Source organism: Fringilla coelebs, assembly GCF_963513975.1.
Source record: "Fringilla coelebs genome assembly, chromosome: 5".
In the NCBI taxonomy this organism is placed as follows: domain Eukaryota; kingdom Metazoa; phylum Chordata; class Aves; order Passeriformes; family Fringillidae; genus Fringilla; species Fringilla coelebs.
Window position 1 is genome coordinate 15,923,424 of NC_140033.1, and position 25,036 is coordinate 15,948,459.

A 25,036-nucleotide genomic window follows, 5' to 3' on the forward strand; every position below is an offset into this window, starting at 1 on the left:
TTTAATTGTAGGAAAATGTTAATATGGCTTTATGTCCCTTATTCAGTTGTTTTTCTTGAAGGTTGTGCCTGCAGAATTAACTGCCACCTAATAAATAGGCCCAGATGTAGCAACAGGAATGAAGAGCAAACTCAACTTTTAGAGTGAATGAGACTGGCCTGGACAGAATGCAGCACAACCATTGCTATTTTAAAGGAGGTTTCTTTATAAACAGTGTTACAGAAGCCAGTGTTTGGATTCAGATACTCTGATGGGGTCATAAAGCGTTCATGCATAAGATATTTAACAATGGATAACAACTTTTTCCTAAGCTGAAGAGCAGCACTTGGAGTTTCACACTTGCTTGCCTGCATTAAAATACATGAAGAAAATAAATATCAGGTGAAATTAATTCTAGTGATTAAGAACCATTGCAAGTTTCAGATAGAGTCATGCAGAACCATATTTCAATGATTATAGAACTCTACGGCCGTGTTTTTCCAAATGAAAGATTTAGCTGTTAATTACAGGAGAACAACTTATTTACATTGAGATTTCAACATGAGTTTTTATTTTTCTTTGATCCTAAGAGTCCTTCTTTAGCTGTGTGTGTTCTTTGTATCTTCAGGAACACTGTGGTTTGGATTTTCTACTGTGCATTTTACTGTGTAAGCACTTGAACAGTCTTGGACATTGCAAGATCAGAAAATGATTTTACAATGCAGTGTATATTGTGGATTGTATCTTTTATTTTTGGTTGGTTTTTTTTTTTTTTTTTTAACAGACCTGTAATGTAGTCTTAAAACTGATGGCACCCATATGGTTTTTATGTTTCTTCACATTATCAGAGTATTGCACAGAGTGAGGATAGGTTTTTTTAGGAAAAAAAAAAATAAACAAAACCAAAACAAACCCAAACAGACTGCCCAAAACCTTAGTACCATTTTTTTCCTGTGATACAGGGGAACCACAGTTTTGTTATATTCAACTGCAGATGACAGAGATCGAAAATCTCTACTGTGTAGCAAATCTCTACTGTTCAGAAGGACACATCATTAATTCTTCTAATGTGCAAAGAGCACAATGAATTCAAATTTATGAACATGTAATAGTATCCTATAATTCATATATCTGTAGATTAAAATGAAGTTGGTAGGAAACTTTTTTCTCCTCCAACTCTTTAAAAGACAATTGCATATGAAGAAGGAAAATACCTGTTAAGGGAAAGAGGACTCTTGACCGTTTTTAACAGATCTGGCCTTTTTTTCAGTAAGTTTATATAAATAACCTTTTCTAAATCTTTATGGCTTTGGCATAATTTTCTAATAACTTTTAGATTAAGTAATTGTGATTACATCTAAAAACCACATTGTGCATGCCATAATTGAAACAGGATTCTATTTTGCTATTCAAGAAAAAAGGAATATGATTATTTATTTATTTATTTATTTATTTATTTATTTATTCACACAAAATAATGGGTGATGAATATTGCTGTGCTAATAACCCTTTGGGAAGGATGCAAGAATTCAGATTGACTTTGTTCTCTAATCCATAAAGTAGTTTCTTGATACCCCTCTAGGTCTTTGGATGGCTTTAAGTGAACCAGAATAATAATTTGATTTTGGCTTCAGTTGAGTTATTTGACAAATTGAATTCACCATTTTTAGTAAATGATGCTGTTGAAGAGTTAAATTGATCACAGAGTAAAAAAAAAAAAGGCATAACATTTTGAATATTTTGAGTAGGCTCTCAGGGATCCAGAGGCACGCTGCTGCTACATAAATACAATCATACCTTCTTTCAAAGCATGCTCACTTGGGCACATTGAGAATCAATAGAATATAAGATCTGTGAATAGGCTTCAAAACAAAAAATGTTTTTCAAATATGCAGAGCAATTAAAATATAATTTGCAGAGCATTTTACCAAGATGCAAAGGTTTCAGTCTTTCTGTTTTATAGTTAAGACTTATGTGAATCATTGTTAATACTGCATAAAAGCCTGACAGAAAATCATATGGAGAAGCTGAGCTGAGGCTTTTGCATCCATATTCTGGTGTTTTTAAAAAGTTCTGTTTTGTTCTGGACATGCTTTTCTTAGCCAGTCTTAGGTGCCAAAACCAGAGAAGGCTTTCTACCAATAGAAAATAAAATTATCACTAGAAATTTTCAGTCTGGCAAAACCTTAAAGGTATTCTATGTCCCTTTATGTTAAAAAAACAAGCAAATGAAGAAAGAAGCCCCCACAAGCCCAGCCAAAACCATCCAAACCAGAAGAAGTTTTCTGTGCTATCTGGTAAAAAACCAACTGTGTTTTTTCATGGGTTCATTTATATACATTCCAGCTATGATTTGTGCTTTGGAACAGCACATAATTTGTAACTTTCCATGAGGTTTGTATTTTCACCTGATAGAATAGTACACTTCTGGGCACTGGAGGGGATTTTTGTTTCTTCTAAATTCCACTAGATGTTCTTGTCAGTCCAGATTTCATTTTTGCTACGTTACAGTCATGCTGTATCTCGAATGGTTTCATCATAATTACTTTTTCTTCCTCAGAAGAAACATTGGGTTCATTTTAATTGCAGAATTATCATGTTTTAACTTCAGTAAAGTTGCCTGTCTTAACAATTTGAGCCTTAGGATAAAAACATCTACATAATAGTGGATATTTGCTGTAGAAAAGCAATGCCAGACTGTCAAGTGTGTCAACAAATTATACTGAAGCTAATTCAGCTAAAATTGCTGTGGTGAAGATCAACAGAATTAAGAAAGTTGACTAAAACAGAATGATTAATGCTGGAAACATAAAATTGGAAGGTGCTTTAACATTTATTTTATATAATGCCCATTTCTATAGTCTTAGTGGGGAGAGAATTAGAAACAGAATAAATCTGGATTTTACTTACAGAAAGATGAAAATATCTAAAAATATTTTAAGTAATTAAATTAATATAATAAAATTGAAAGAAAATTCCAGTTTATTTCAGAGCAACCAAAGTTCAGGTATTCAGCAAAAGAAACTCAGTACCCAAAATTATACTCCAGTGGAAGGATTGAACTTATTTGAAGATTTGATCAAAGAAATTAGAAATTAAAAGGTGAATTTTTGATTGGAGGTTGCAGGTGATCAATAGACCATATTTCTATAATGCTTTCCAAATCTGACTTTTCAGATAAAATCTTGTTAGTAAGCCAGGGTTTTTTCCTGCTGTTTGGGTTCCCAGGAATTTTGTTCAAGTTATTTGTTGGCAAATAGATTTGGTAAAGATGCACTATAAAAAACCCTAGAAAAATCCAAACCACAATATTCCTGAAGATACAAAGCACACACACAGCTAAAGAAGGACTCTTTGGATCAAAGAAAAAGAAAAACTTGTTAAAAAGTCTCAATGTAAATAAGCTGTTCTCATTTAATTAAACAGCTAAATCTTTCATTTGGCAAGACATGGCTATATGTTTGTATAATCATTGAAAAAGGGTTCTGTGTGACTATATCTGTAACTGAGGATGGTTCTTAATCACTAGAATTAATTCCACCTGATATTCAGACTATGTATTTTAATGCAGGCAAGCAACTGATGTTTCCTCTTGATGTGTAGTTCATCATCTGCTCTGGCTCTGACCATAATGAAGTCTCCCATCATGAAGTAGTGTGATAACAGAATAAATATAATGTATTAGCAGCATGATTTAACTGCATGAATCAGCAGTGGACTGTTGGGGCTCTCCAAATCTGTACTGCAATTTTGCTATCTCAACACAGCATTAGAAAATAAATGGGGTAGCTTCAGGCTTGGAATGGTTCCAGTCACCATAAGTAGTCTGACTTTGTGCTTTGCTGGGGCTGCAAGGATGCTGTTTCATACTACAGTCCTATTTCAGTCTTGCTGAGTGTGTTATCATTTCCCTTGTGGCAACATGATCACTCACCAATAAGCAATACACTCTAGGTCATGAACGTGGAACTGCAATGAAATAATTTGCCATTTTATTACCTTCATTTATGTTTACTTTTCAGAAAGAAATGACAATTACTTTGGATATTTTTAGCTATTTGGATAGTTTTGGATATTTATTTTTGCCTCCATGTAGATTTTGAGTACTCAATCAGTTTTTGTTAATATATCTACACAGGTATCAGAGCTCTTCCAGTTGATGGGCTTGTTCACTTTACCAGTAGGCTATCCAAAGCTTTTCCTAATTTTCAGGAAGACTGTAAATAGGGAAACTCCAACATATCAGAGGATAATACTGTGATGAGACTGGTTTTTTAGTGACCACAGTATGTCCAGCTAACAATAGTAATGAGTTATTAATATTGTCTGCAAAAAGAGCTAGATGTTCATTTTTCTGTATGGATTTTAATGGAAATCTTGTAACATGTAAGTGCTTCCTGTATGTGTGGCAATTTTTGATTATCTATCTCAGAAGGCACAGTGGGAAGAAAATACTTTGATCAGGAAGATAATAAAGGCATAGTTTTGATTTCAAGTATTAAATTCTCTCACCTTTACTTATTATCTCTCTAATAATTATTATTTGCTAGTATTAGCCAGTTTTCTTGCTTTCAGTTAAGAAGTACAAATGAAACATTTTTCCCCCATGTCATTCTTAACAGCTTCATTTCTATCTTTAATTCTGAAAAGTGAATCCACATTGGTGGATGCAGAAGTGCAGTAGAATAATTTCATGTGGTCATGTGTCTACTTTATTCTGTACACTTAAATAGCATTTAACAGTATCAACAAAAATATCATACAATGTCCCAAATACATTTTTTGTTAATCATCTACAAGAGGAGGCTTATTTAGTGGGAGTCAGTATGAGGCTATTCAGCATTTCCACTAACAAAATAGCTGATAATAGAAATCTGCAGATGACACAGATTTACCATTCTGACAAAGTGAGGAGAACAGAGCAGTTACATAAACAAATCTTGAATCACTTGTTCAGTGGAACTCTTCAGGTGAGCTGTATTTTGATGTAGTCAAATGAAAAAATAATTGCAAATAAAGTAAATTAGAATAGGTCATACCTCTGGAGTGTGAGACTGTACCCTATGACATGTGGCTTCAAAAGGGTGGGTGATGCCTGCATCTCTCCTAATGAGCTCCCGGAATGATGCTGTGGCACATGGGATTGATTGGATCCTTGAATTAATGAACCTAGGACCTTGTTTTGCCCTTTGGTGGTTTTCTTTCTTTGTCAATATTCCATCCAGTTCTGATGTCTTAGGTCAAAGACATAGAGAGGGCTCAGAGAGCATGACTGAAGTATTTGACATACTTAATTTGTCAAAAAGAAAGCCAGTAGGTGAATTGATTCATATATGAGAAACTTGATATGGAAAAAAACCTGAGACATTAACTAATGATGAATTTCTGTAGCTCTTAAAGATTTCAAATCCATGTTTTTCCCAAAATTTAAAAAAAACACTAACCATATGTTTAAGTTTAGTTCCTGTTATCCACACAGGAGGTCAGACCAGGATAAGTAATGATCTTCTCTGACAGCATCATCTCTGACTCTAGGAACCAGCCCCAAATTTATGTTGTGTACCTGTCAAGTAATACTCCCACTGACATACATGGCTGCTAGCATGTGTCGGTACAAAAAGCATCTGAAGCTCTCACAGTTGTTGAAACAGTTAGATAATGAACTGGCCTTAGAATATAATTTTGAATTGTCAGTCACCATTTCTAAAACATGGATAATGTTTTTGTCTACAAATAGCCTTCTAAACATTTTGGACTCTAGTAATTTTAGTTATCGTTACCAACTGAGAGCTCACAGTGTTAAAACCACATTTTAGTGGTAAATATGTCTAAAATTGTGATTCTCTGTAAAGCCTAGTTGCAGAGGAAAATCACTATTTTGGCGATAAAAATATATCACTATGTATTTTTATATAAAAAAGGTTCAATAATTGTTGAGTAATCACTGTTTTTTCCTTATTGTTTTTATTTTTTGTCACCGTATCCAATAACATTATTGAACCCTAGAAGCAAGTTGATTAAGTTCTGCCTCTAAGCTGTGTCCTTCCTTGTCCTGGAAGGCTACATGAAGTAAAAAGAAATATATGTATATTTTCTGTTCAGATCTCTATGCCTCTAAGGATGCTGGGACTGAACTCTTTAGGGATTGAGCAGTGTGGTTTGCAGGCTGGGATACAGAACTGGGGTCCCCTTCATCTGCACATGTTGGCAAGAGATTCCTGCTACAGGAAAGGGAAGATGTGATGCTAGGTGTGTATAATCTGAAGGGATTTCCAGTAAGCTTTGCTTTATGGCTTCTACTTCAAAGTGCTTCTGTTACTGTCCAAGTTTTAAATCAAATCTTCCACTGAATGAAAGTCTGATTTTATGTCCTGTAAGTTTCTAGAAAAAGCACTTTCTGATTCCTGTATCCTATATTTCTCTCACCAACCAATTTTTTAAAATTTATTTTCAGTAAATATCACAAAGGGATCTCTGCATTTGCTCCATTTCAATATAAAAAGGATTTTTCTTGAACAAAGGAAGAACTCCTGTTCATCCTGAGCAATTTAAGTGACCTGCTAAACTAAATGCACTGGCAGGACTTCCATTTAGTTAGTAATTCACAGCTGTCACTGGAGACATCTCTCTACAAAGAAAACTGTTTTCTTTCCATGTTTATTTGTTCAGCAGAACCTGCTGCATAACAATGTCAATTATTGGCCTTATCAGTGTGTAACCCTGGAGAAGACTAAAATCACAGGAGCCTGTACACTTGACAACCAAACTCAATCAAAACTGCTGATAAGAGAACAAAGAGAGACCAGAAGTTTTTGGAGTATGAGCTTAGTAATTGGATGAAGTGACATATGCCTTTCTTTGAGACAAGAAGATGGAGGAGGATTAATTTTCTTTCTTTCAATTTTCTGTTCTCTCCTATGGTTTCCTAAATGCTAGTGCATGTAGATTTTGCTGTCTTACAACAAAATTGTCTCTTTGCTACTACAAGACAGTAAAAATAACAAGAATTGAAATGCTTATAATTTTGTCATCCACATAAACAAATCAGAATTAGATTTTTTCCAGAAATGTCATTATGGCAGATTTACTATTACTATCGTAGCCTCCTGGTTAGATCTTTCAGCTGCCTTAAAGAGTAAAGCCTTTGCACAACTTGTTTGCTCTCTGTAGTGTTTTTTGCATTAGACATCCCTTTTCAAATATACAAAGAGCTCTCATTTATCCCATCTCAATTTGTTTTCTTCACAGTAGCATTTGCTTGCTGTCAGCTGAATGAATAGCAGTGGCTCCATCCAGTCCTCGGGAGCTGATTCACTGAAGCTTTGTGTTAATTTTTTTTCCTCGCAATTCTCACACTTCTTGCTTAGTTTCAGGCAGTGATCCCCAAAGGTCAGCAGGTTAAAAAGGGGCATCTGAAATCCTTAATAGCTGTTGTTCTCTACCCCATCCTTTCTTAAATATTGCCACCCCTGGGAAATGATGACAGAGCACGGCACGGAACTGCTATGGCGGTGCCAGCTCGCAGGCAAGCCTGTTAAAGCAACCCGGAATTGCCAGCAGCAATGTTCCTCTGAAAGTCATATTTCATGTCGTTGACATCTTTTTCTCTTCTGTGAGAAAAGGTCACATCTTCCAAGCTGTGCTGTGGTGTGCTTTCTAGGAGATTATTGTGAGAAATACAGGAATTCCTCCTCTCATCTGCCTGCTAAAGAAGAAGAAACAGATGAGAGATGTGTTACCGTCGGTGACCAGCCCATCAAACACGTTATTCTACACAAGGCATCACTGAAATGTTTATCCATTGCAACTGTTAGGATGGTTTTTTGCCAGACCCTGAAACACTTTTAGGTCATGTTTATTTATTTAAACAAAATGACATTTTATTCACAAGGTATGGTTTTGTAAAAGAAATAATGTTGTCACAAACCCAGTTATCCAAAGAAAATGAATTTAGGTATAATGTTGTCCTTAAAACCTATTTGGTTTATGCGTGGTTTTGATTCTTTGGATAACCATTCAGATAGATTTTTTGGAGGCTTTTCTTTGAATCTCTAAAGGCCACAACCTTCTTCTTAATGTAATTGGAATTTTTATAAAACCAAATGGGTGTAAGAACCCAACACCTGGGAGAAATACAGCAAAATATTACTGATATTCAGTTTATGTAATACTAGTTATCATATGCTGAAATAATTATTATGAAAACAGTATTTTTCTCTCCATTGTGATTCTCTCTGGTTTTAGTAATATTTCTCCTTATGTAGTGGGAAATTGAGGACTTTGACTGTTTGATCTTTGATGACCATTCTAGAGCTGCTGTGCTATTGGTGGTTTTCAGTGTTCCTTGGCCAAACTGCTCTTTGGGTATTAATACCATGACAGTGTTGCAGATTCTAAAGTTTGAGTGTAAGCTTGTTTATTTCCTTATTACCAAGGATTACCAAGAAGAGGTAGTCATGGCCTCAGAGCTTTTACCACTTTCATTTTTGAAATCTTAAAAATGAGCAGTCTGAAAAGATTAACCTAGCCCATTGTCACCCACTGTGCTGAAAAGACATGCAGTTCTCTCATGTTTGTCTGGAGGCCATTCTTTTGTAGATAAGTAAATAAATGTACTGGTTTTGCATTGGAGTCCTTCGTTCAGCTTTTGGTTTACAAACACATATTTTTGATGAAACTTGAGGCATGTGTCATCTTATATAGAAATTTAATCTCAAATTCTGGCTGGCCCAAGTTGATTTGTAGATATATATTTTTATCAGTATAGTGATGTGTAAGAAAGGCAATTAAATATTATATTTAAAAAGTGTGATAGTATTTTAATTGTCTTAGAAGTCCAGGGTATTAGGATATTTGTATACCTTAGGGCTTCCAAGTACTCAATTTAGAATTATTATTTTTCCATGGTTCCAGTAATATGTTCTTTGTTTTTAAAAATTGCATTTCTCTGGCACTTGCATGAGAATTATTTATTTGGATTTGATGTAATTTCTTTAGAATTATGTTTAACAACAGCAGCCTGGGAAATAAAGAACTGACCTTAGCAGAGAGCATTAGAAGAATGTTGCTTGTTTAACCTTGTGAAGCAAACCTTGATAGAAAATATGATCATCTTCTAGAATGCCTTTGGATTGCTTTATAATGGGGGTAAAGATTTAAGTCATAATGTAACATTGGTGAAAGATCAAAAGTATATAAATTATTTCACTTTGATTTATAAACCCTTAGATAAAGTGGAGCATCTTGTGTATGAAATATCAGGACATAAAAAGCAGCATATATTTTGTAACAAAGCTTGATTTTTTAAAATTTATGTTATTGTGTGGTACAAGAAGATTCATCCTGGTTCGGGTTTTTTCTTGTCCCCAGACAAACTGGAGGTGTCTTGAGCACAGTCTCAGTTATTAATCGTGTTTCTCATGTAGGATTTATTGGTTTAGGATATTTTAATTCTTTAGCTTATAGTGTACAATCAGATTACATTGTGTGAATTTGAATTGTTTCTTCAGTCTATTGTCTTTGGATGCACTTTTGGAATTTCTCTCTGATTGAAGCTTTTTTTTTTTTCTTAAGGCATCAAGGAATGGATAGAAATTTGTGGGGATGTTGTTGTTACTTGTACATTGGGAAAACCTGTGCAGCTTGGGTGATCCCTTGTCTTGTGTTCTTGTGCCTGCGTGCTATGCTCACCAGGGAAGCTTAATTGATTTCTTAATTTGAACAGTGGCATTTTCCTCAGAGATGAGGGGATTTTCAGATTACTTCTTATTGATTTTTCTGAGTCTTCTCAAGTTAACTGGGAAATTTTCAGTTATCAGATGGGGCAGATTGTTTCCTTCATGATATCTTCATGAAGGTCTCTTCACCACCAGTTCATTGGTTCTCTGTACTGCTGATCTTAAGTCTCTTGGAGGTGCACAAATGCTTTATGGGCTTTGTCATGGCAAGTGGGGAAGGATTGTTATTCAGAACAAAACACCAAAATGTGGCTTCATTTGGTGCTGATTGAGCAATGTAATGGAACTGGCCTTTCAGCCCTGTGTCCCCTAGGATATTGGCAATATTCCATTTGAGCTGTGTTTAGGACTACTTGTTTTACCTATAAAAATATACTAGTTTAAGTAGGCTCTGCACTGTGACATATTTATTGGATGTAAAAGTTACATATCTCAGGCAGTACTACTTTAGTTATAGAAAAGAGGTAATTTTGCATCAGTCATCCTTGATATATGTTTTCTCTAAAACAAGATGAGATTTTTCTCAGAACAATTTACAGCATTTTGTCAAAACATAATCATTGCTTTAGTTTAGAAATACATACAATTTTTATACACTTTTCTCCTGCGCTTCATTATATTCAGTTGGTATTTTATGATTTTCTTTATTTTTGGCTGAGCTTTTAGCTATACATACTACAGTGTTAAAATCGAAGTCATTGTAGATAAGGAAATGAAATATGTGTGAATTTGTAGCTGTAGAATTGTCCCATTTAAAATGCATTGCCAAATTATGGTCAGGAAAACCAAACCGAGGAGAGTGGTTAGCATATGGACTTCATGGAAAGGTAGAATTGTAAATTTTCTCTTGGAATCTGCTATAGAAATATTTTGATCTTGCTTGACTACAGAAAAAAATAGAATGTAGTAACTTATGGGTAAGTCATTTCAGAAATTAAATTCTGCCATAATTGCTGCAGCCTTAATTGGTACAGTACATTCTGTCTTTGGAGGGATTGTCTTTGGATTTTCTTTTTATAGAATGACCACTGATCTTCATGACTTTTTATATTCTGGATATTTGCATCTGTTCTCCTTTATTTGTTGTGTTTTGGATGGAACTAGTGGTAAATGACATACTTGGGCTTTTTATTATTTATTTGTTATGATTTGTGTTTTGGTACATAAGAAGTAAACATATCTTCCAATACCATCAATATAACAGTATTTCATAAAACAATATGGCAAAAATTCTATTCAGAGTGGTTCAGGACTATTCTTTTCTGAGCTCTAGCAATTGGAACTGTCGGCTCTATTTCCTGGATACAAGTGTGAAGCTTCCTGACATACTGAGTTTCCATATGAGATATATAAAATAGAAGTTCTGTTTTCTCTAGTTTAAATGTGAGAAAAAAACTAGGACTGTTTTTGTTTGACTGTCCAATTTAAGTTTGAATTTGAATCAGTGTTTGAGTATCACAGAATCATAGAAGGTTTTGGGATGGAAGGGACCTTAAATCCTTTAGGTTCTGTGGCAATGCCTGCTTTGATTCTAAAACTCCTTAACCTTGTCTTACAAACTTGAGATGATAATGTGTGGATAGTAACTTCAGCTGAGAAAAAGATCTAGCATTCAAATTTGATTCTTGTCTTAGGGATGCAGATTATTTGTGGGTTTGGTTTTATTTGGGACCAAGGTAATAAGACTGCCTATAATATCAGCTGAGATGTGGTCCTTTAATGTAGTTTTAAACCAATACTCTTGGAAATGAAGATGTAAATCTCTTCAGCTAAGTGAGCTGAAGCCAAGCACAGCCTCTCTGACAGAGTCCTTTAGAACCACATATTTTATGATTAGTGATTAAGGTTGCTAATGACTTGTGTAAGAGATCCATACCAGATGAAACAGGACTTTAATTGCTAGTTTAGTGTGCTGAGTCCTGGAATCTTTTTCAGTAGTCATGAAAAGGAAAACATGAAAGGGAAATGATAAAACCATCAACTTTCCATAAGCTTTCATTTTCAGGATGTTAGGGTCTGTTTCTGTGAAATTTTTATTAGGAATATGAAATTAATTATAAGAATAGCATACTTCTTTATATTTTCATAAGATTAATGACAAATTGATCAGTTGAAATGAAGAATTAAAATGTCTATTTGAATCAAAGAATATATATATTTATGTATATATATTTATACTGTATTTGAATCAAAGGATAAAAAAATATATCCTTGTTGAGAACCACTGTCCTTGAGGTCCTAAATGTAAGCTGATAGCAGAAGAAGTTAAACTTTAAAATATTTAGATTTTTAAAAAATATTCACTTTAAGATGCAGCAAGTCTAGTTGGAATTCTGAATATAATTTTTTTTTTTGTAGAGAAAAATTTATTCCTACTGTTCTGGGTTCTGTGTTCTATAGTCTGTTGATTGACATGTTATGGTGTGTGAAAAAAGGGTCAAAATTAAGATGTATAAGACTGAAAGAATTAATGTTCATTTCAAGGAATTCTGGGAGCATAATGTAAGTAATGCACAATAAAGGAATGTAGAAGAAAAGATCAAATTTAGCATTGAATTTAGGAAGTTCAATATTACAGTTTTTCAGCAAATATTTTTAGTCAGGGTTTTTTGACTCTTGTTTCTTTCCTCTAAACTTTCACATTCCAGGTGGAAGTTTTTGAGTGACACTGATTTATGACTGGCCAAGAATATGTCTGTCAAATCTTTCAGACTGTGTCGAGTGCAGACTTCAATGCTCCTACCACTTAGAACAGATAAATCAGTGTTGCCCCATCTTGTGCTTATCAAAGTTTTGGTTCATCCATAGTCCTTGAAGTTACAGGAATCAGGAAGGCATTTTTGCATCCAGGATCCAAAAGGGACTGTTCTGTGCTCCCTCAGCCATTGCTGCTGTGTGCTTTCCATGCCCAGGAAGCAGCACAGGCACTCAGCTGCACCACTGAAGGATCCTGCTCCACTTATTCCTCTTAACCCATATCTGCAGCAAATATTTCTTAAGCTGCAGTAGGTGACCTATTCCTACTATCTCTTTAATATTGGATTTTGAAATCTTAGTATTCTCAATTCCAGCTGGGCCCAACAGGAAAGAAATGTTTTCTCTTGCTGCGAGACACAGGTAATTAATAAGAGACACAGCACTCCAGAAATAGAGCTCATTATTTGCAACTCTGTGTAGCAGGTTAGGACATCTGGAGAAGGAAGAAGTGGCAGCAGCACGGGGAATATTGCTGAGCATATTGCAAGAAACAGTACTCAAGAAAGAAAAGAGAGCTTGTCTCAGAGCTAGAGCTGTATTCATTTGGTGCGCCATCGTATCAACAGCAAGGGGCAGAGGGAAGGGCAAGGTGGCACTGAGGCAGCTGAACAAGGAAGGGCATCCAGGCTCTGCAGAGGGTGCTGGACAGGTGCTTCCATGGCACTGGGCACTGCAGCTCCTGCTTTGATAGCAGGCTGGTGGGGAGCATTTGTACTGGGCTTGGCTGAGTCCCAGAGCAGCAGGTATCCTTCATCCTAAATATCTGGGAAGAGGATTAGAGGTGAACCTGGCACAGCACCCTGCCAGCCTGGTACTGCAGCTCTTACAGGGTGTGAGGCACTGCAGCTCTGGCACATCTGTCTGTCTGCTCCACAGGGCAGGAAGGGGACTGAGGCCACGGAGGGGTGTCCCACTTGGCACTAGCCATCCTTTCCTTTCACACTTGGCAATCCCAAATGCAATCAAGTGAAAAAGAATGTTGGAAAGGAAACAGGAATTAAATAATCCCTATATTAAGGATATTTTTTTTGCCTGTATAGTGGTTACATCTGGTTGCAAACAAATGTATGAATCATCCAGCTCTATCTCTAGTCCAACATTATGCAATTTCCTATAAAACCATAAAAAAATTTAGATTTCTTTTAATGCATGCATAAGGTTTATTTCTCTTTTCTATTATCTAAAAAGACAAATGAGCCTTTTTTTTTTTTCCCCTGGCAATAATTGGTTTCCTCCTTAGGTTGTCTCAATAATTAGTCTAAATAAATTTCTAGTAGAATTTTACTTCATTAGTTCTTTAAAAGTGTGTGCTATATTCTGGGATTTCAAGTACAGCTTTGGAAAATACAAATAAAGGGGCCATTTCATCAAATTGCCAGCATAAATTTTGCAGTGTTTTATATGTGTTCATAATGTGCAATACATTCAGCTCTTATTAAAATTATAGTTGTTAGCATTTTCTTATCAAATCATTGAAGATTATATATAAATTTAATTTACCTTTAGGTTACTTGTATACAGTCCTAAAGTATAATATTATAAAGTTTATGATCATAAAGTATAGTGAGATTGTAGGTTCTGCCTATCAGTATAAAATAGAGTTGTGGTAGACCAGGGGTGCTCAGACTGTAATTACATTGCAGTTAACAGCAGGAAGGATTAACAACTCATAGAAAGGTACTGCATTTTAGGTGTGCCTTTATTTGTTGAATTAATAGATGGGTTCTCAGTTTTGACACTAAAAGCTAACTCTGTTAATGTTCTCAGTATGTTCAAGTTTGATTTTAACTTTAGTTATGCCACTTTATATTATCTAAAATGGAAACACTAATACTGGTTTTTATGTCCTGTTTCTTCTCTTAAAAAAAAAAAAAAAAAACAACAAAAAAACCTTGCACTTGAACTTTGTCAATAATTCACACAGACAAAACCTCTGTATTTTCAAATTAAATATACTGCTTTGATTAGAATAGAATATACCTTAGTGTTCTACTCATTAGAATAACATTTTTATGTTTTATGAACTGTCAACATGTTTTCTGTAACTGGTTCTCTCTCTTTTTATGTTCCTTCCTTCAAGATCCACATATGGAGTCAGAGTAGGGGTGATAGTAAATAGTATAACAACTACAGATAGCCATTGCCAAATAACCAGTATTATTGGCCAATCTTCTTCTAAAAAATTGTATTTCTAACAGGATTATAGCAGATGTCATACTGTAAGGAGATTTGGTAATGAACCAGATTCCAAAACACAATAAAATTTGCTTTCTTTGCTCTGGGTTTGGGGTTTTTATAAATTGTTTTACTATGCTGAGAATTCACTGGGTTAAAATCTCAGTGAGGAGAAAGAGGCTGATAACTTTGTAATAATTACTATAAATATATTTTGTGAAGTTTTATTAATATTCAGTTTTGATTTAGTCTACAAGGAGCAGACCTTGACCTTTTTGATTTTAGAGGAAACTGAGGAATTAAGGCTTTGGAAATCACCTTTTTTGAGCTGTCTATCTGGTAGTCTGGTATTTTATTTTAGCTACATGTATTGGATCTTCTGGGATAACATTTTTTTCCCTCAAGAATAATTTTGTGTCTGACAACAGCCATTGCTTAACAGTAAGAGTATGGCTCTTGCTGTTGTGGTGTGTAAAACATGGACCTCATACTTTTCATACATCTAGAGGGGCTTTTATACCACAGCACTTCCAGCATGTTTACTACTGTCTTGTCTTGACTACAAGGTGAAGGCTATAGTTCTAGAATACATGTTAATTATCTGAGAAAAATTAGATTTTGAAAGTACATTCACTTTAAAACTGCACTCTATATAGCAAATTCTAAGTGTTTAAAAATACTTTATATATAGTAGCATAGTTGGGCATGCTATATATAAAGTGTAGTAGCATATTTTACAAACACACATGTGTAAAGTATCATGTAAATCCAAATGTAGTTAAAGTTGTAGAAATATGAGGAGTGAAATTCTATAAAAGATAAGGTTTTTGTTTGGTAACAAAAATGTTGAATTTCAGATATACTGGAGAATTATTTCAGAATTGTGGGTTAAATATGTCACTGTAAACCAGAACTCCCTTACAAAGCCTAGTATACAGTTTACATTCAGATCTTTTGCCATACTTAAAAGTCAGTTTGATTTATAGGTTTTTAATTTATTCATAGTCTGACCCAGCAACTCTGCTGCACTAGCGCCCTATATCCTTTAATTACAAATGAAAAATACAATTCTACTTGTCAGGAAACATACCTTTACTGTTTCTTGAAATGATCCAAAGGGGTAAATGTTTAGCTTTTTGTTGGTGTTGGGTTGGTTTTGGTTTTGTTTGTTTGTTTGTTTTTGGTTTTGTTTGTTTGTTTGTTGGTTTTTGGTTTGGTTTGGTTTTTTTGTTGCACTTTGGGATTTCTTTTCTGTTTAAGCCCAGGTCCTTTAAAAAATAAAACCCTGGAAAATTTCACTGTGGAAGTCAGGTCCATAGTGCAAGTTGCTGCTGCAAGCCAGGCTAGCATTGGAGCTTGAGCAGCCTGTTCAGGGGCGTGCCAGGCGAGCTGTGAAAATCCCAGTGGACAGATTTACAGTTTGCCTGGCAAGCTGCTCAAGCACCCTCCTTGCAAAGGGTTGTTTTCATGTGACAAGTTAGCTTCAGCTTGTTACTATTGCCTTTTGGCACCTCTTTTCTTCCTTCCAACCCCTCTGTGCAGAACTGCTCTTAGATCCTGCCTTAGCCTTCTCTTCTCCCTGCTAACAGTTTTCTCACACTGCCCTGGGTAACATCAGCTGCAGCCCCTAACTATGGCAGTAAAACTGTGACTAAAATCTGTTCACTTTTTGTGCTTGTTGAGGGGCAGGAGCAAATACAAGGGGTACCTTGGTCCTCCTCTGCTTGGCTGGCAAGGAGGGGGGAGGATGGAGAAGCCTTTCCCTGGTGTGGCATGGGAGGGCAGGCACCACAAATGGAGCTGAAGCTGTGCTGGCAGGCTGGGCCATGCAGATGGGCCCCAGTTCAAGGGATTAATATAGCTGCTCCTCTCAGTAAGAGTCCAGGAAACCAGGGCACTCTCTTTGCCAAATTCAAAGGACATAATTTTGAACATATTTTATGTTGGTAAAGCCAAAATATAAACAAACATTGGCCTGGGATTTTAGAAATCCCAGCTCTGATGATGATGAGCTACTGGCTGCCTGCTGATTCTTCAGCCAGGTGTCATCGCAGCACCATTTAAATTAAGCATTAAACAAAACTCTTCCAGGAATATTTTACAAAGATTGATTTTTAGACTCAGTTTTCGTCTGAAATAGACCAGGCAATTTATCATCTACAAGTTTTTAATGGTAAATGTTAATTCACATTATGAGTCATCATATTTCAAAGAGTGCCTTATATTTTAATACTGTAGTGGATGGGAAAATGAATCTAAGAAGTTTGTATGCATGCCTTATTTGTGCATGCTGCTTAGCTGTTTATCTGTTGGCAAAAAAAAAAAGATAATTAAAAATAAATTAGTGGGCTCGAGTCACTTGTAGTAATTCTTGCTCTTTTTTTTGTTTGTTTTTTTAACTGTAAAATGCTGAACTGAGCAGTTTTGGACAAACTTGTCATGTGATCTTTTAAATATTAAGTAGTGTGTTTGTACAATTCTTCAAATCCAAAGACTTTGTTTGGGGGTTTTTGTAGTTTCTCTATAATAGTTTCCTTATTTCCAAAGAATGCTCCATATGTAGCAATAAAGGCAGCATGATTTTCTTTAGCAGTGAAAGAAAAACAATTTTTTTTTATTTCAAGAAAATAGTATTTTCCTTAGTGAGGTTTTTGCCAAATTCTATTTTATTTTTAAAATGATGTAAGCTTTATTTCTATCTGAGCAAGTTTTGGAGCTCTGTAATAGATCACAGGAAGATAAGCCTTATCTTTAGATGGTCGTACAAGTGGTAAAGTAACTTTGGCCATCTTTACATGGATTTATAACAGATACTCACTAGTCAGTATCAGTCTTAGATTTAGATCTTCTCCCTTGGTAGCAGTGGCAAAGTGCCCACTCGAGCAGAAGTGGACTTGGAGACAGTAAATGCATTACTCTGCCATTTATTTATATATTTAATTCAGATGAAAACTATTATCAAATTTGAAATTAATGTTAGAAGTATTAAACCAGTTCATCACTAATGGTCCTATTTCAGATTTGAGCTATATGTTAAATTTCTTATAGCATGGATGTGGAAGCTATAGTCTTTGGGTGTTCCAAAGCCCAAAGAAAACCAAAGCCCAAAGAAAACCAAAGCACTGCTCCAGCAATATGAGTCATTTGCACCAGTAGTCTGACCCAGAAAAGTCTTGAGACTGCAAAGAGTAAAAGAGGTAATTTCACAAAGCTCACAAAGCTGAATTAATTGCTGTGTCTCAGGGCTGCTTGAAAGTTAGTTTTGTAAAAGGAGAAAAGAACTTTCATGGAGGAAGGCATTTATGATCCCTGCACACAACCTTCCTACACTCTACTGCTAATTTATTAATTACAGTTATCAACGTAAGTGTCAAATAAGTACATAGAAATTTTTTTTAGAAGAGTGGGATTTTGACAATTGTACAATACTTTATTAAAAATGTGTTCTCTCAAGTGTAATAGAGACATTCTCATGCTAACTCTGTTGTATTACTACTTATTATTCATAATTAAATATACAGTGCTGCTCAACTTCTATCCTTTCTCTTTTCACATTACAAGAACCAGGATAGCAAGACTGTGAAATAGATGAAGTCAAAATAATTTTCTCACAAACACAAAGAAATAATTTAATGTTAATTTCTGCTCCTGGCTTTTCTTAAAATCAGTGAATCCTTGCTAAGGGCTTCTATGGCCATCTTCTGTGAAAGAAGGTGCAGAGAAGGGAGAGGGGGGAGCAAGGAAAATAAGACTTTTATGAAGAAGAATAATTTCCCTGGGTACTTATACATGCTACTGCAGGATTCTGATTTATAACAAGATAATGGCTGTGGCTTTAATTGCATTCCCATTTACTTATTTCTGATCTTTAGAATAAACCTGAACAGATGTACTCACACAAAAATATACTTATACATGTCCTCACAAATACATATGCATGTATACAAATGTGCACAAATTGTCTGCATTTTTTCTGCAAAAATAGAGCACCTAGAAGATACAAGCAGGCTTAACAACTTCACTTATTCCTAAGATTGCCTTATACCTCCCACCATAAAAATCCACATTTATTTTTGTTGTGACCCATCCAAAACTTCTCTTTTGCTGTTTTGCCACAGTTTATCAAAACAATTGAAACAGACAGGTGATCTGCTCTATGGAAATTTTCAAACATGAACTTCAAATTTGGCCTAGGGTGGCTTTTGCATCACATTTGAGGGTTTCTGACCTTATGGATCACCAGGTTTTTTTCTTTAAAGAGGAAACTAACTTCCTGGGTTTAGTCAAATGAGGAGCCTTATAAAAATTGTCATTTGCATGAATTGTCAGGAGCTTCCAAAGAGTCCTGTCAGAGCTGGCAGGTTTCAGCCTACAGATGAGGATTTGAGGCTTTGTGCTGCTGAGGATCCTGGTGGATTTTGATGCATGTTCATCAGAATTGAACATAGAGGCACTGTCCCAGAGAGCTTCTTGTTCCTTCTGTTTCTGGTCTTAGGCTTCTTGGAAGTGAATTTCACTAAACCTAAAATGAGAGAGAGGAAAAGCTGACCCAAAGGAAAATATTTTGGGATCAGAATCCAGCAGGGAATGGGAAACCTGGGCTAAGAATCAAGGTGGGAGTTGACTGCAACTGACTGAAATAACAATTTATTTCATAATTCTTCATGTATAAGTAGAGAATTAGCTTATCTTTGCATTGGTGTGAGAGAATCTCAGACTTAGCAATCATCCATAATTTTGAAAATTTATCCAATTGCATAACTTCATGCCCTAGAGCATAAAAGTAATTTGGATAGGCAGCAACACAGATTATTTTTCTCAAAAAAAAATTATCTATCAAATGACCTTATTTCAACTACAATTAATAGCAGAGGTTTCTGAACTGAAAGGTTGAATAGCAAGTATCTATGTAAAAAATCCCTAAACCTAATTGGATGTCAGCTTTGTTTGGGATACAGAGGTGCTACACGAATGGTTGCTTATAAATGATCATTGCATAAGTATTGCATAGTTATTACACTGCTATTTGAAACTATTTGAAAAAATATATTTACTTTTTTTTTTCTTTTCAATCAGGAGTTGCTGATATTTTTACAGAATTTGCCCACAGTACACTGGGGGAATGAAGACATCAGCGTGCTCCTAGCAGAGGCCTACAGACTGAAGTTTGCGTTTGCGGACGCCCCCAATCATTACAAGAAGTGAATATAAAGAGACAGAAATCATTAGAAGCAACGTGTTCTGCAGTATTATGGCATCTGTTGTTCTGGTTATGCTTTCAGCTCATTGCTCTTTCATTTGAAGTAAGATGACCATTAAAATTCTGTTAGAATTTGCAGAATGAGAACAGAATACCAAAGAAGTGGACAAAGCAGGATATCGAGCGCCGAATGAACTTAAAAGTGAATTTTTTTGCTCAGCATGAACAATGAGTTCAGAAGTCTTATAATTTTCTTTTTTTTTCCCCCTTCTCTAAGTAGAATAGTTCTCTCTCTTATTTATGTTGAGCAATTTTTCAGTTGTGCTTTAGACTTAAAACTACTTATGGAATTACTTTGTCATTACTTCAGTGTCACCTGCCATGAATTTATCTGCCAGTTTTGGTTGGTGAAATCTACTTTGAGTGGCAAAAAAGAACTTTTCCTTGATCATACAGACCTCGTGAGACAGCAAGGCCTGTGTTTTGAGGCCTGGTTATAACTCAAAAGACACTGATATTAGCACACCATCTGTTGTTTTTCTGTGGAATTAGGTTAGATTACTTCTATAATATAAGAATATAGAAGGTTGTAATGGAAATTGGTGGCATTTTTCTAAACATTATCCAGTCTTGAAGGATGCTAAAGAAGCTTTTTAGCCATAAAAAAGTTACTTAAAGCCGAAGACTCATCTATTACACTGAAATAAGTCCCTCTCAATATATACTGGAGTGCTTTAAAATTGTGAATTAAACAGAAGGCATGGTCTTGTCAAAGTAATTAAAGTTTCTCTTTTAAGGCCTTGCAATTTTTCAGCATGAAATTTCACTTTTAAGAAATGTATTAAGAAGCTTGGTTTACTAAGCAAGATATATTTTTATCTCAGTTGTTGCCTTATTCTCCATTTCTAGCGATTAGAAAAGGAAAATTAATATATCTTTCCAAAGCTTTTTTGTTAAATAATTTAATACCCTTTTCATGATTATTCAGAGGAAGAGAGCTAGTTCCCAACAACAGTAACAGTAACTGTATACTCAGATTGTTCGTGGGTCATTAGCAGAACAAAACTGCTCTATGAGTTTATAGACTAAAATTAATGTTTCTTCATATAACCATGGCATACTGAATAATTTCTTAAAACTTACATAATTCACGTGCACTGTTTTTTTTCAAGAAATATTTTCTGATAAGAATTCTAATTTTGCTCTGTTGGATGTAAATAACTCATGTTAATTTGTGCCTACCATACACATGCAGGTTATGAAGGGTGGGAGTTGCAATAAGCAATACACTTAAAAGTTCAGACTTACTATTCCTCAGTTTGGTTCTTGAGTTGCACAGCGTTGCACAGAAAGTGTAGTGCACTTTTCAGTTTGGGAAATAAAAAACCTTCAAGAGATTTTCTCTTATGACTTGTTATTGAAAGATTTTTTTCAACTTCTTAAAAATATGTATATACATATTTTGAAGAGAGCTTTCTAAATGTATTAGTTACATTACTCGCTGTAGGGGCCTTAGTTCTTCACACAGACTTCGTAATAATTAGGTGTTTCAGGGTAAATAAAGTAAAGTACATTTTTACCATCATGTGATTATGAGACCATCTATATTTTAAAAGTATATGAACTCTTTGGTAGAGGATAAAAAGAGAATTATTTCAAAAACCTAGTTTGGCAACTAGGATGTGTTTCTTTCCACTGGTGTCAGCTGGTGTTTCAGTTGTGATGGATACAGGGTCAGGCCTCCCAGATGGCTGCATTTGTGCCTGGAATGTGTAGTGGATCTGTGCTTCTTACATGTCTGTGTACTGCTTTCTGTAACTTCAGTTCGTGGTCTAATGTATCAAAATTTATGTTTACAAAGAATGTCATATTGTGCCTAACAGTGTCTACCAATAACAGAATAAAAGAAACATGAAATCTACGACCATTTGCTTTAAACTTGGTATCTGCAATCATTTGGTAATAGGAATGCTTATTATTGTAACGAGGGAAGACAACACAGCATTAACTGGTGTAAGGGTTTTCTATAATTAACTTTTTTCTATTAAGACATTATTTAGGTAGTTACATGTAACATGGAAAGTTGACCCAAAGTTGTCTGCTGTGTCAGATGCTCCTGCATAACATTTTTGGGACTGGATAAATAAAATTTCCTTCATTGGGTCCACATAAGTTGTCTGTCATGTCTTCCAAATTCAACAGGTACCTCTTACTTCCCTTGGAAGGAAGTATTATCATTAGAGGTCACATTTACTATTGTGTCTGTGTCAGAAGTTGAATATTGTACTTGAGCACATTGCTTTTTAAGGATAGTGGGAAGTTTCCTAATATAATACCAATGTTTATGTAGATATAGACTTTTTTTGGAAAATATGATATAGATATATAAATAGCATTTATATATCTATAAGGATAGAAGTAGTTCTCCGTAAATAGAAGGCCAACATTTATGTAAAATTTCAATTTTTTATCAAAAGCCCACACATTTAACATTTTTTACATCTCAGGTAAAATGTCATTCCAAAAAAAAATATTGCATAGAAAAGGAAATAGCATTATCATTATTACATCCTATGTACTTAGTTTTTTCAAAATTCAAGATTCTGAGTATTATAAAATTCCTTTGTAATATGTATTTTCTTATGAAGGAGGCATCTTGACACGTCACTAGTGAAACCAGGCAGTCATTTCCTAGAACTCATGTGAAATATTTAAATTGCAGTGTCTGAAATGCGTGTTAAATAATTTCTGTAATAAAAGTTTAAACTAGAATGTACAATATAAAAAGATTTATGACTACAGAATTTGAAAAATGTAAATAATAAATCAGTTAACTGTGTAAATACAGTACATGGAGTAAGATAGAAATGTAAGTTGAAATCTTAGGTAACTCTGTAATATGCTATAAAAAATTAGTTTCATTATTATTTGGCGCAGTTCCATATGGAAAGGCCAGTTATTTTTTTTTCATTTCCTAACTACAGAATAGAACTATCTGAAGTTCCATTGTATGCTTCTGACAAACATTACCACTGAGGCACTGGTTAAAACTGTAAAACTGGTGAAAGATGAGGAAATAAACACATATTTATGAAGTGCTATATAGAGTGGAAAACTTGTGTTTATTTTTTCTTCAAACACATTGCACCTACACCAGAGCATGGATTCGGTGTGCTTCTGTTTTACAGCCTCAAGAGCCTTTATCACAAGAGGAGGTGGGCTAACAGAACCTCAGTTCTGTTACATTTCTGCCACTCTCTGCCCAGGCATCTTGTAGGTTTTGCAAGTTGGTAATGCAAGCGAGTTCCAAGGGTGTGTCAGTGCATAGATCATGTACATACAGCATATGGAGCATTTTCTGGAAAAAGTAGATGACCATAGATTTGACACCACAGCAGAATTAAATTGAAGAGAAGGTGAAGCAAATCAGGGCAAGGCACACAGAGGAAGCACAGAATTCTGTATAACTCTGGGGGTAAAGGAGAAGGGGAAACTTCAGCTCATGGTGAGGAAACAGTAAACAGGTGATAGTGTCAATAAGATCTGGAAATTAAGATGATTTAAGCAGATTAACTATCGGGGAGAAGTATCATATATGTATATGTATCTCAAGTTCCTTATGTCAAGAAAGCTACTGAGAGACTTCCAATAATCCCGTGTATCTGGTGAGGAAATATACAAGGAAGGCAAAGACAGTAACTTCTCTCTTTTAAACTCCACATCACATACAGGGGAAAAGAGATGAGGCTGCAGAGGCAGTCTGTCTGTTATGTGCTTGAATTGTAATCATGCTGGTTTCTCACCTTCAGTAAAACTTGTGTTTCTTTATCTGCTATAAGCCTCTAAAGATCCTGCATAAAATCCGCAATGGGAGGTCTTTCAAATTGTTTTTTCAAAAGCAGAAGAGATCAAGAAGGTGGAGTAAAGGCCAAAGGGTCACAAGGTGTGTGCTGGTATTTGTTTGTTGTTTTTTCTTGTGCAAAAGGAGTCCTGGAAAACTGTCTGGGCAGATGGAGGACTTTCCATGGATATAAATGTGAAGTACAACAGAAAGGACTTTCTGAAAATCTGATCTGTGCTTCAGATCAGTTCCTCCTTGAAAACAGAGTGGAGTGGAAGATAAGTACTTTGTAGCACATTAAATTCTTGGGAGATCAGAAGAGGAGGGGAGGTGGAAAGGCTCCCAGTCCAGCCATCACTCAGGCAGAATTCTGTGCCATGGGAAAGAACTGCAGCTCAAGTGCTTCTTATCACTGTATGATGGAGAGTCAAGTTCCTGAGCAATTTAATTCCAGATCATTTGCATTTTTATAAGTTAAAGCTAAAATCTTGCATCCCATCTAATTCCTTAAGCTTAGTGTAGCTGAGGCAGCACAGGAGAAAATAATTAAATTGCTGTGGCATTATATCAGAGACTCTTTTAACACTTCAGAGTCTTCTGTGTGGAGCCCACAGGACAGTCAATGAATGTGCCAGAAATGAGAGGCTGAGAGATGTGATGCTACAGAAAGTGTCTCAGAGACAGGTGCTCTGAAAATTGGGCTTTTTCTGGCCACAAGAACTTCCTACAATTTCCTACAAGCTTCCAAAGCTTCTCCAAAGGAGAATTAATGTGTGCAGTAAATGGTTGTTTGAACTGGGCTTCCATGTTTGTTCTTGTAATCAAGCTTCCACATCAGAGAAAATTAAAGTCTGAAATTGCAACCAGTATGGACAGAGGTGCTCATTCTTTGTTATCAAACCAATCAAGATTTAGTATACATACTTCTCTGATTTTCCTTTTATATATCCTTCAGAACTGAGATCTCATTTCTGTGAGGTCTGGATTTGGGCATCCAACACTACTCCAGAAACTTCTTATACAGCCATCGCTTACTTGTGCCTTCTCAGAGATCCTCCTCATGGGAAGAAGAGCATTCTGAAATTTACAGCAGTAGACAAAAAAATCCCAAACACAACAAAACCAAAGAGGCAGAATAGAGGAGTTTTATTCCCAATAATTTCTGATTTCCAGAAAGGAGAAAATGTGCCTCTTGGGGTCTTTAGACCACTTCATCCTTAAACTCAGGATGCAATCTCTCACATAGAGCTTTTTTGAAATTCAGCTTATATATTTTCATATATTTCCATCTTCCTCCAGGAAGATCTGAGATTTCCAGTGAACAGTTCCTGCTACCAGCCCATTTGA

The 25,036-nt window shown here is 35.3% G+C and overlaps 1 protein-coding gene across 1 annotated transcript in view; it reads left to right on the plus strand.

Annotated features, from left to right (window-relative positions):
* The window catches only part of TBC1D22A (TBC1 domain family member 22A), a 140,738-nt gene extending 117,814 nt beyond the window's left edge, over window positions 1-22,924 (plus strand). Inside the window, exon 13 of the mRNA XM_084206529.1 lies at window positions 19,725-22,924. Coding sequence (XP_084062655.1) covers window positions 19,725-19,853 — 129 coding nt within the window. The 3' untranslated portion in view covers window positions 19,854-22,924. The remainder of the gene's footprint in view (window positions 1-19,724) is intronic.
* Window positions 22,925-25,036: the final 2,112 nt, after the last annotated feature.